The following is a 12,487-nucleotide window of genomic DNA, read 5'->3' as shown; positions in this document are numbered from 1 at the left end:
TCTCAGCAGACTATCGCAAGAACAGAAAACCAAACACCGCATGTTCTCACTCATAGGTGGGAACTGAACAATGAGATCACTTGGACTCGGCAAGGGGAACATCATACACCAGGGCCTATTATGGGGAGGTGGGGGAGGGATTGCATTCGGAGTTATACCTGATGTAAATGACGAGTTGATGGGTGTTGACGAGTTGATGGGTACAGCACACCAACGTGGCACAAGTATACATATGTAACAAACCTGCACGTTATGCGCATGTACCCTAGAACTTAAAGTATAATTTAAAAAAAAAAAAAAGCGGACAGGATGACACTTGAGGCCATCTACTGAGTCCTAATTAAAAGGAGGAGTCTTTCTGTGTATTTTAAATTACAGGACAATTTCAGGAGCTGATTTCAAAAATCATCTCAACTAGTCTATCCCAAGCAACCATGACCATATGAGCAGAATGCTTTGTTAGCAATGTAAGATGAAAGTATTTTACAAAGGAGATACATCCTGTAACAAGTAACATACCCAGAATAGATAGAATCAACAAAGCGACCGCTAAGATTATTCTTCAATGTCAACTCTAATTAATTTTCAATGACAACTCTAATTAATTTGGAAACAAATGTAAGTGTCCACATATGTGCTTTAACCACATTTTTATAACCTGTAGTATCTGATCAACGTATTCTTTCTGTAATATTACCTACCTTGCCACAAACTCTTTATTCTTATGACCAGTAGAAGTATCCTTGAAGGAATAGCTTTCACTACTTATGATGAAGGGATAAACAATAGCCTGCGGGTAGTTATCAGCGATTTCTTCCACGGTGTGCTGAACAGCAACGGCTTGGTCTTTGTCCAGTAAGGCCACCATGTGGCTGATCCAGCCGATGAACTGCCAGCAGGGAACGGAAGAGATCTAAAATAGAGAGCTGAAACTTAATGCTGAGTAAAACATCTCACATCATCTGTTATAAAAGTAACATATGTCCAAAAAAAAGAAAACTCAGAAGTTTAAAAACGCAAGTACAAAACAAGTCTTCCATCCCTCAGCTCTCTTCTGCTGTGGCAATCACTGGACTCTCCCAGGCACTTTCTGTGCAGAACAGTCTTCTGTTGCAAGAATGGAATCACACGAGACAACTGGTGCTGGTTGTTCTTAGACGTATAGAAAAATCTTCTACTTCATTCCTCTTGGCAGCTGTGTAGTATTCCATGTTGTTTACTGCTCTATAATGAATATTTCAATTTTTTATCACACGTAATGTTGCAGTAGACATCCCTGTGCACATAACTTTAGTGTTTTTCTTTTTTTTTTATGAGAGGGAGTCTCGTTCTGACACCAGGCTGGAGTGCAGTAGCATGATCTTGCCTCACTGCAACCTCTGCCTCCCGGGTTCAAGCAATTCTCCTGCCTCCCTGAGTAGCTGGGACTACATGCCCAGCTAATTTTCGTATTTTTAGTAGAGATGGGGTTTCACCATGATGGCCAGGATGGTCTCAATCTCTTGACCTCATGATCTTCCTACCTCGGCCTCCCGAAGTGCCGGGATTATAGGCATGAGCCACCGTGCCCGGCCATGGTAAAGAATTTGTCAAATTTTCATTTCTAAAAGTAGTAGACTGACTACTTTCCAAAGTCTTTACCAACACTGGACATAATCAACTTTTAAAATCACTGTCGAGTTGAGATCGTGCCACTGCACTCCAGCCTGGGTGAGAGCGAGACTGTCTCCAAAAAAAAAAAAAAAAAATTAAATCACTGTCAATCAGAAGTGAAAAACGTCTAATTTAAATTTTCACGTTTCATTATTAGTGAGGCTGAATGTTCCATGTTTATTTGCCTTACGTCCTTTAATCACGCATGCATTTCCTCTCACCATTTTCTACTGGTCTGTTGTGACCATTTATTTTGTAGATTGCCAATGTCAGCTTTCTGTTTCTTGTATGTGTTGCAAATGTTTTTCTTTGTTTCTTTTTGGTTGGTTGCTTTTTTTTAAGACAGAATCTTGCTCTGTCATCCAAGCTAGAGGGCAGTGACGTGATCTCGGCTCACTGCAACCTCCACCTCCTGGGTTCAAGTGATTCTCCTGCCTCAGCCTCCCCAAGTAGCTGGGTTTACAGGCACCTGCCACCACGCCCAGCTAATGTTTTTTTTTTAGTAGAGTTTCACCGTGTTGGCCAGGCTGGTCTTGAACTGCTGACTTTGTGATCCACCCACCTCGGCCTCCCAGAGTGCTGAGATTACAGGCGTGAGCCACTGCGCCTGGCTTTTTATTTTTTTAACTGTGTATACGGTATTTTCTTTTTCTGTATAGAAGTACTTCTTTTCTTTTTCTGTATAGAAGTCAAACTATTTTGCTTCATGGATTCTGGTTTTTGTTTCTTCGTTCCAAGACCATTTAAAAAAATGTGTTCACATTTTCCTCTGATACTTTTAAGGTATCATTCTGAAGATAAAATCTGATGTGTTTGGAATGCTGGCGTGAGGCTTGAGTATGGACAAGCTTCCTGAGTGCAAGTGTGCACTGAGGACAGCATGACGTGTGAGGATGGATCAGTTCACACAGCTCACGTAAGCTCATAGACAGGCTACCGGCTCCACTGCACATGTCTACTGGGTGTTTTGACAACGCGGAGTGAATACTTTATGTCCTCACAAACTCAAATGCTGTTTTTATCATGTATAAATATTATATTATATAGGAAAAAAACAAAATCATAATGAAGTTATTTAATTATTTGCTCACTTACCTTGAAGAAAAACACATACATGTTGCATTTCTGAATTTACCTTAACCTGTTTAATACCTACTGAGAAAGTCTACTATTCAGAATGCAGAAAAAGGTAGAGGGAGTGGTTAGGGCCCTAAAAGTCAAACTGGGTCCCCGCAGCCCAGAGATCAACATTATTTAAAAACTCACCATGCAAAGCTAATAGAGAACGAACCATGTAACCCTTTGTGAACTATTACATTTTCAACTAAAAGCTTGGCCCTGTCTTCCAGTTACATGTCTGTAAAAGTCAACTACAAAGCCTTTCAGAGGCTCTGCACTTTGCAAATGAAGTCAGTGGAGCCCTCCTGCACAAAGACAGAGCCCAAAGGACAGGAGTGCAACTGGCAGTGCAGCCCTTGGTGGGGCCAAGGGGCAGGTCATGTGGAGGGGTGCGGGTTCCTCCCATGTCCACACACTGACCCCTCACTCCTGCTCACAGGTCCCAGACCCCTCCGGACACCATGCTGCTGGAAGGTGTTGTGCTCCTGGGAGGTGGGATGCAAGCTGAACTTGCTCACTCCCTCTGGGCTAAATGACAGGTGAGCACTAGGCACAGCAAATGTGACTGGCCACAGTCACCCCACCTCCAACTCTCTGGGTCCTTGTTCAAATACAGTGTTCTTATCAACACCCACAGAGGAAAATGGGTAAATGCGAAAACTCATTTTTGCAGCTTTAAATTACCTATGTCCTCAGAATGTAGCAGAATTCACAGCTGGCTGGGAAAAGCTATAATACACGCACTGCACACATTAACACGTTTGGATATAAATAAGTGTATCTTTACGTTCTGTAAAGTTCCTTACCGCCAAGTCGAATAAAGACACCAACCTCTTTTGTCATGAGACTCAAAGTCTCCTCTGGATACCGTTCTATAATCTGAAGTAATCTAGGAAACTTCAATCTGGCTTCATTGGAATTTAATTTTAAAGCTTTCAACATTTTCTCCACCACAAGTGCTGGATACGCCTGCAGTTCTGCAGAATCAGTAACTATCAATGACACCAAAGAAGAGAGCAATGGTCAATATATCCACTTGTCCATAAACTATGACCTTAAATGTTAACATGTTCCCTTTTTGCCTTGTATTTTTTAGTGTCATTGTTCTTTTGTTGTTGTTGTTGAGATGGAATCTCGCTCTCTTGCCCAGGCTGGAGTGCAGTGGTGTGATCTTGGCTCACTGCAAGCTCCACCTCCCGGGTTCAAGCCATTCTTCTGCCTCAGCCTCATGCGTAGCTGCCACCACGCCCGGCTAATTTTTTTGTATTTTTAGTAGAGACGGGGTTTCACCATGTTAGCCAGGATGGTCTCGATCTCCTGACCAAGTGATCCGCCCACCTCGGCCTCCCAAAGTGCTGGGATTACAGGCGTGAGCCACTGCACCCGGCCATTGTTCTTTTCTTAACTACCATTGTACACCAACAAACACCAGGTACAGTTTTGTATCTATCCTGAAGCCAAATCCTTCCATTACAGTGCCCATTCTGCACGAAGCACAGTTTGAATCCTGGGCTGGGAACACAAGGGGCAGTTGGTGGTCACTGAATTTATTCCAGGAGCATGAAGCAGGCCACATGAGCCAGTAATATTGAAGCTGCAAGCAAAATATCAAAGTATAAATTAAACAAATGGAAAGAGAGGACCACTTGACTCCATTTAAATGTAGGTCATGTTGCCTAGAGAGGCCATTGTCTCTCTCTCTCTTTTTTTTTTTTTTTCTTTTGAGACGGAGTCTCGCTCTGTCACCCAGGCTGGTGTGCAGTGGTGCAATATCAGCTCACTGCAACCTCTGCCTCCTGGGTTCAAGTGATTCTCCTGCCCCAGCCTCCTGGGCAGCTGGGACTACAGGCATGGGCCACCACACCCAGCTAATTGTTTTGTATTCTTAGTAGAGTTGGGGTTTCACCACGTTGGCCAGGCTGGTTTCAAACTCCTGGCCTCAAGTGATCCACTGCACCTGGCTGCCATTGTCTCTTAAAAAGACAATAGGATTTTCAAAATATTTGTAATTTGAAAACAAATAGGAGACCAAAGGTATGTACAAAATTCGTAAGACTTTATGCTGACATAATGGAACACTAGCTTTTTAATTTTGCAGTTCACCTGATGCATTCTCTTCTTCCTTGCGTAGCTGTTGGTCACAGAAATCTGCCAGCGTCATGTAAGCATCAATCACCCCAGCTGCAGGCCTACAGCTCCAGGAGGTAGGCTGGGCCTCCTGCTCAGCTGCCTGCACAGCCTCAGAGAGGTGCTGGAATGCTCTCTGGTACAGACCCGCGATCACCTGGAATTCACAGAGACCTCAACCCATGAGCATGACTGAAGTTTTCTCAAAGAATTCTGCTTTCCATTTGTGACTCATGACACATAAATGGATCAACAGTTTCAAAGTAACACTGAAGCTATGGAACTGGAAAAATAAGAGTCCACACTGGCTGTGAAGGAGCAAGCAATTCCAGTAAGATCCTCAGCACATAACAACTGGCCAAACAAAAATGCAAGTCCAGTGCAGGCCAGATGGTGCACAAGCAACACAGAGCTGGGTCTGGTCAGTGGAGTGCATGGCTGTTGGGAATATAAGAGGGAGATGGAAGTTGGCTCCTGCCCTCAGTGTCCTGCACAGACGCTGGTAGCATCATGGAGGGAAAAGAGAAGGCCCCACAACTGAGGTGAGGCAGGACATAGTGAATGAGAAGGAAGCAGGTAACTATTGAAAAAACAAAATAATTTGCAAGAAGCTAAGCAAAGCAGGCACTAAACAAAAAAGCAGAAAAGGCTGATTTGTTCTGTAAGCTAGTGGGACGTCTGAATGGTGATGGGTGGGGAAATTTAATAAACAAAAGTCATAAAAGAACTGTCCACAGTTCTGTCAATCCAAAAAAAATTAAAATTCATGACTTTCAATATTAAAAAATTTGTATCATTCAAATAAACAGGAAGCACAAAGAATGTCAATTTTCCACATAAGAAAATTGGCTGTGCATAACTGTCAAATATATTTTAAAAACACAAAGCAATACCCTATTACTTTCCTGTAGCCTGAACACTGCACATTGAAGACATACACAGCACACTAGCATAAAACATTTTTCCAGTATTACCTTCTCCGAATCCTCTGAACTGGATCCAGAAAGCTCTAAGATACTTCTAGCCTTGTCCTCCTCTATTTCAGCAAGGCAGGCTGGCTCACTGCTGAGAGCATTAGCTATGATCCTGTAAGTTGTACCCAAGAGAATGTTCTGGTCACGGGAAGCCAGAATATTTTTGCTTAAGTAGCTTGACACGTTGTTCTCATCTGTTGGATTAAAAAAACAAACAAAACAAAAACAAACACTGTGTGCATGTGTGTGTGTGTAATTAAAAAGAAGAAATTCGTTGTCTACAAAAGTTTTCTTTTGTTTTTGGAACAGGGTCTCCCTCTGTTACCCAGGCTGGAGTGCAATGACACGATCTTGGCTCACTGCAACCTCTGCCTCCCGGGCTCAAGCGATCATCCCACCTCAACCTCCCAATTAGCTGGGACTATAGGCTTGTACCACTATGCCCGGCTATTTTTTGTATTTTTGGTAGAGATGGGGTTTTGCCATGTTGCCCAGGCTGGTCTCGAACTCCTGAGTTCAAGCAATCCTCCCACTTTGGCCTCCCAAAATGCTGAGATTACAAGTATGACCCACCGTGCTTGGCCTAAAGTTTTCTATTAATAAATTAATAAAAATAAATATTGAAAGTATAAGAAACTGACTTCAAATACCGGCTAGGGAATTTCTTGAACTCACATATTAATGAAAAATGTTCTTTGTTAGAAGTAACTGTATCAAGGTTCACAGAGGCTAAGCAATTGAAACTTTCCTTAATTAACTTTTTATTCAAGCATCATCATTCTGCAATTTTTCAAAGCACCTAATTCTGTTATAAAGAATAGGAAATGGGTACTGTGTTTGTACATAAATTAATAATCCAGAGTAGGTCTTTAAATTGGCACTGTGGCCCACAGCAAATGAAGCAACAGGCACTGCTGCATTTAAAGTTCTAGTTCTACTGTGACTGTGTGGTTCTGGGCAAGGAGCTGGATCAGCGCTGGTTAAGTCTGCAGTGTCCAGAGGTGCGGTAACAGTGTTGAAACTAGGAGGCCTGATCAACCACATGCCCTCCTTGCCTATGGTCTGACAGTTCTCTGCCAGAGTTATCTCACATACAGGATCACAACTACTGCCCCTGCTTATCATGCAAGGCTGTTACGAACTACAACCATACTCTAACTGTGTAATTATTATTATATGGGTATATGGACACTAATATTAACATCAGCAAACTCCTCCTCCTCCCCTCAAAAAAACCCATATAATCATGTAGCAATAATCAGGATAATTTTTCTCTTCTTTTTTTAGACACAGGGTCTCACTATGTTGCCCAGGCCAGAATACAGTGGCAACTCACACAGGCACAATCATGGCTCAATGCAGCCTCAAACTCCTGATCTCAAGCCATCCTCCTGCCTCAGGCTCCCCAGTAGCTGCGACAAAGGGTGCATGCCAACAAGTCCAAGTAGAATGATCTTCTCCTCCTGGGATCAGTGTGAAAGAGTGTTTCTCCCCTAGACACCTTTATTGAGGCTGATACTTCAGAGCTGGTCTGGGAATCCAGCTGGATCATGCCTGATCAGAATACTAGCACACATCCTCAGACACAGGGCAACAGAGCAGGGGACAAGACCCAAACCTGCTCAAGAAAGCTTTCCTCCTTTAATGTAGTCTTAAAGACTACATTATTTTGGGAGGAAATAGCTTTTTTTTTTTTTTTTTGAGACAGAGTTTTGCTCTTGTCAACCAGGCTGGAGTGCAGTGGCGCGATTTGGGCTCACTGCAACCTCCACCTGCCAGGTTCAAGCGATTCTCCTGCCTCAGGCTCCAGAGCAGCTGGGACTACAGACAGGCGCCTGCCACCACGCCCAGCTAGTTTTATTTTTGTTTTTGTTTTTCTTTTTTTTGAGATGGAGTCCTGCTCTATCGCCCAGGCTGGAGTGTAGTGGCACGATCTCAGCTCACTGCAAGCTCCATCTCCCGGGTTCACGCCATTCTCCTGCCTCAGCCTCCCAAGTAGCTGGGACTATAGGCGCCCACCACCAAACCTGGCGTAATTTTTTTGTATTTTCAGTAGACACAGGGTTTCACTTTGTTAGCCAGGATGGTCTCAATCTCCTGACCTCGTGATCCACCCGCCTCAGCCCCCCAAAGTGCTGGGATTACAGGTGTGAGCCACCGTGCCCGGCCTAATTTTCTTTTTAGTAGAGATAGGGTTTCACCATGTTGGCCAGGATGTTCTCAATCTCCTGACCTCGTGATCCACCCACCTTGGCCACCCAAACTGCTGGGATTACAGGCGTGAGCCACTGCACCCAGGCTGAAATGGCTCTTCATGTTTGTTTATATCTTATATGCAAACAAAGTTTTCAAAATAATTAAACTATCATTCTCTGGCTCACTTTGCTATATTCACTAAAATTACTGCAAAGATTTACCTCCCAAATGTCAGATGATTCAGCACAAAGAATAAGAAGATACATAAGACAATATAACACAGCCCTCTAAGATGTATGTGGATAAAAGCAGTCAACTTACCCAACAAAGAGACTGTTTTCAGCACAGTGAGCACCTGCTCAGAGCAGCCCTGGGACCGGCTCCGGCAGTGGCTCAAGCGGCAGTAGCTCTGCACCCAGCTCACCAGCCAATCGTCTCTGGTTTTTGACTCTTTATGCAGCTCCTTCAGTAGTTTCATGGCAAGTGAGAAACTGTTCTGTATTAATAGAAAAAGAGAGAAGGTGGTATGATGATACACAAGTGACAGAAGTTTCAAACTGGCCTGCTTCCCCCTTTGCACGACACAATCCACCGGAGAGTAACAAATCTATTTCTTTAGCTTCAATTATGTCTCTAAATGTATCACTGGGATATAATTCATATTTAAAGAGTACAATTCAGGCCAGGTTTAGTGGCTCAGGCCTGTAATCCCAGCACTTTGGAAGGCCAAGGAGGGAGGATTACCTGAGTCTAGGAGTCTGAAACCAGACTAGGCAACACAGTGAGACCCTGCCTCTAAAAAAATTTTTAAAATTAGCCAGCACCATGGCACGTGCCTGTAGTCCCAGTTACTCTGGACACTAAGGTAGTAGGATCGCTTGAACCTGGGAGGTTGAGGCTGCAGTGAGTTGCTGTGTACTCTACCCTGGGAAACAGAGGAAGACTGTCTCAAAAAAAAAAAAAAAAAAAAAGGTGGGGGCAGGGTGGGTACAATTCAGTACTTTTGAGTATATTTACAAACTTGTGCAACCACCACCCCTAATTCCAGAACATTTTCATTACCCCAAAAAGAAACTCACTGTCTGTTCTGAGTCACTACCCAGCCATTGGCAACCATAAATTTCCTTCCTTTCTCTATGGATTTGCCTACACCAGACATTTTGTAACAATGGTATCAGAAAATAAGTGGTGATGGCATCTTTTACTTAGCATGTTTTCCAGGTTCATGCACGTTGTAGCACCTGTCAGCTCTTCTTTCCTCTTTATGGCTGAATAATACTCCATTGCACGGACATGCCACTTTTTTTTTTTTTTTTTTTGAGATGGAGTCTCACTCATTGCCCAGGCTAGAGTGCAATGGCATGATCTCAGCTCACTGCAACCTCCACCTCCTGGGTTCAAGTGATTCTCCTGCCTCAGCCTCCCCAAGTACCTGGGATTACAGGCGTGTGCTACCACGCCCGGCTAATTTTTGTATTTTTAGTAGTGACGGCGTTTCTCCATGTTGGCCAGACTGGTCTCGGACTTCCGACTTCAAGTGATCCGCCCGCCTCGGCCTCTCAAAGTGCTGGTATTACAGGCCTGAGCCACTGCACCTGGCTGGACATGACACATCTTATTTGGGTTGCTGCCACCTTCTAGCTATTTTGAATAATGCTCCTGTCAACAATTGTGTATTAATTTCCATGTGAACTTAAGCTTTTGTTTCTCATGGGTCTGGGAGTGTAACTGCTGTGTCATAAGGTAACTCTAGGTTCAACTCTTTTTGTTTGTTTGTTTGAGGCAAAGTTTTGTTCTTGTCACCCAGGCTGGAGCACAGTGGCACAATCTTTGCTCTCTGCAACCTCCATCTCCCAGGTTCAAGTGATTCTCCTGCCTCAGTCTCCTGGGTAGCTGGGATTACAGGCATGTGCCACCAAGTCTGGCTAATTTTTGTATTTTTAGTAGAGACAGGGTGTCATCATGTTGGTCAGGCTGGTCTTGAACCCCTGACCTCAGGTGATCCACCTGTCTCGGCCTCCCCAAAGTGCTGGGATTACAAGCGTGAGCGCCCGGCCTCGACATTTTTTTTTTTTAAGTATAGTCAAGTGAAGCATCAGAAGTGGAGAATCAACAAAGAAATCTGGTAAATGGTTGTGATCAATTAGTTGTAAAAACCACTGCACTCGGACCAGCCTCTATGTTTAACTTTTTGAGGAAATGCCAGACTGTTTTCCACAGCAGATGCACCATTTTACATTCCCACCAGCAGTTCAGAAGGTTTCCAGTTTCCCACATCTTCTCCAAGGTTTGTCATCTGTGTGTTTGCTTCCAGCCATCACAGCGGGTGTGAAGCGGTGTCTCATTGTGGATTTGATTTGCATTTCCCTCAAGCCTAGTGACACTGAGCATCTTTGCATGAGCTGGTTGGCCATTTGCCTATCTTCTTTGGAGAAATGTGTATTCAAACACTTCATGCCCATTTCTTAATTAGGTTGTTTGACTCTTTACTGTTCAGTTGTGAAGCATTCTTTATGTATTCTGGATACTAGACCCTTATCAGATATGTGACCTGCAGATAGTTTCTCCCATTACATGAGTTGTCTTTATACATTCTTCGGCTTCTCAGGTAATGCACGATAGTTTTAATTCTGAATACAATTGACCTATGTTTTAGTTGCTTATATAATGTCTTCTTAAATCTACACCTGTAATTCTCTCTCAGGCTTCAAAAGACATTTTCATCAGACTTTGGTTTTCCTAATTACTGCCCTTTCAACCACCCAGGAGAGAAATCCAAATTGTTCCCAGCCAGACACTCTCATCACTCCTGTCACCTCGGGTTGTCCTGGATCTCCTTACAGAGCACCTCTCTTGCCCTGCTCACTCCCACCCCACTCCCCTAATGTGGAACTTCCTGGTCTTTCTCTGTCTTTGCTTGCCCCAGAGCTGTCAATCTCCCACACAGCTTACAACTGGCCAGCATGCATGGAACCTTCAATGGCCTCCTGAACCCTGCAAGGATGCAGTCTCTCGCCCTCTGTAAACCTAGCATAAGACTCTGCATTCTGTTTCTCACTTTCATGTTTCTGTGTGCGTGACTCCTGGAATACCTTTCTCCTCTCCATGCGCAAATCTTTCCATACCCATAAAGCCTACCCTAAATCACAGCCCCCTTCCCCAGACACCTCCCTGTCGAAGGTGAAAGCTCTTCTCTTCCCTGCGCCCACCAGGCTTTGCTGACATCTCTCTTCTTTGCCCACCAGTGCTGTTGTCATCATGTGTGCAGCCCCCACTCTCACTAGATAGTAATAATGGCAGGGAACATGTCTTTCCCCTCATCGTGCCAGTTTCCTAACGACACTGGGGTCCTCTCCCCATGACCCCAACTCCCTCACCACTAAATCCTTTAGTTCAGATCACCCCTTCTGGCCACACCCTGCTCTTCTCTCACCCAGTTGCTGCTCTGCCTGCCTCTAATTGGATTTTCTGTTATTTGCAATATAAAAATTCTTACTTGATATTACACTCATCCAAAGAAAAATCTATAAATGAGCATTTAAACCTACAAAAAAGAAATATTATTTCTACTAGAATATCATCCTTTGCCTTGCAATAGCAACTGATATAGGGTCATTAACATAGCAAGCTTCTGTAGTATGTTTAAAAATTATATACATTTAAATAGATTACATGCAATTTTTAAGCAATGTATATACTTAATATCAAGAAAGGGTCCTAGTATTAAACGATAATTCCTACAAAGTAAACCTAAAAATAATTTGTAACTAACTGGTAAGGATTCATTTTGAAATGATTAACAGGAATATAATAAACTCTAGAGGCTTTCTGGAGACTTTTGAATAAGTGCTCCTTCAAGTTTCCTTTTTTTTTGAGACAGGTTCTCACTCTGTCGCCCAAGCTGGTCTCTAACTCCTGGGCTCAAGTGATCCGCCTGCCTTGGCCTCTCAAAGTGCTGAGATTATAGGTGTGAGCCACTGCACCCAGCCCAGTTTACTTATAAAGAGAGAAAAAAAATAACATCTACTCAATTATTTTAAGGTTCAGACTATAAAGAAAAGCTAAAATTAGAGAAAAGCTAATTTAGCAAAATCCTGTGACACAGCAGGAAAGACAGACATGAGTACCCACCTGCTCCCGGGCACTGTCTACCATCTTCATTTTCATGGAAAACTTGCAGCTCCTGATCAGGGAGCTGATATCTTCTTCCTGCTCTTGCACGTCCATCCTGTCACTGGGGTCTCCATCTTCATCCACATTCATACTATTATCTTCTGGAAGAGGGGTAAGCTTCTCCTCTATTTTGCTGAGAAAGAAACATCTACACAAAGAAAAATGAGACAATGTCAGACTCAGGAATAGGAAGCTGCTGGGTAGCAATTATAGGCAGAAATTCTACACCTTAGTAAATGTTTGTT

At 43.4% G+C, this 12,487-nt stretch overlaps 1 protein-coding gene across 2 annotated transcripts in view; it reads right to left on the bottom strand.

The window, feature by feature from the left end:
• PRKDC (protein kinase, DNA-activated, catalytic polypeptide) overlaps positions 1-12,487 on the bottom strand; it is a 189,562-nt gene that overhangs the window by 21,736 nt on the left and 155,339 nt on the right. For both annotated transcript variants that reach the window (XM_011945691.1, XM_011945692.1), the window contains exons 69-74: positions 12,201-12,390; positions 8,391-8,565; positions 5,874-6,067; positions 4,876-5,056; positions 3,604-3,764; positions 702-913 (exon numbers count right to left, since the gene is read on the bottom strand). In XM_011945691.1, coding sequence (XP_011801081.1) covers positions 702-913; positions 3,604-3,764; positions 4,876-5,056; positions 5,874-6,067; positions 8,391-8,565; positions 12,201-12,390 — 1,113 coding nt within the window. The remainder of the gene's footprint in view (positions 1-701; positions 914-3,603; positions 3,765-4,875; positions 5,057-5,873; positions 6,068-8,390; positions 8,566-12,200; positions 12,391-12,487) is intronic.

Source organism: Colobus angolensis, unplaced genomic scaffold (genome assembly GCF_000951035.1).
Source record: "Colobus angolensis palliatus isolate OR3802 unplaced genomic scaffold, Cang.pa_1.0 Scaffold243, whole genome shotgun sequence".
In the NCBI taxonomy this organism is placed as follows: domain Eukaryota; kingdom Metazoa; phylum Chordata; class Mammalia; order Primates; family Cercopithecidae; genus Colobus; species Colobus angolensis.
Note: the sequence above shows the minus strand (reverse complement) of the source record. Positions and strands in the feature narration are given on the sequence as shown.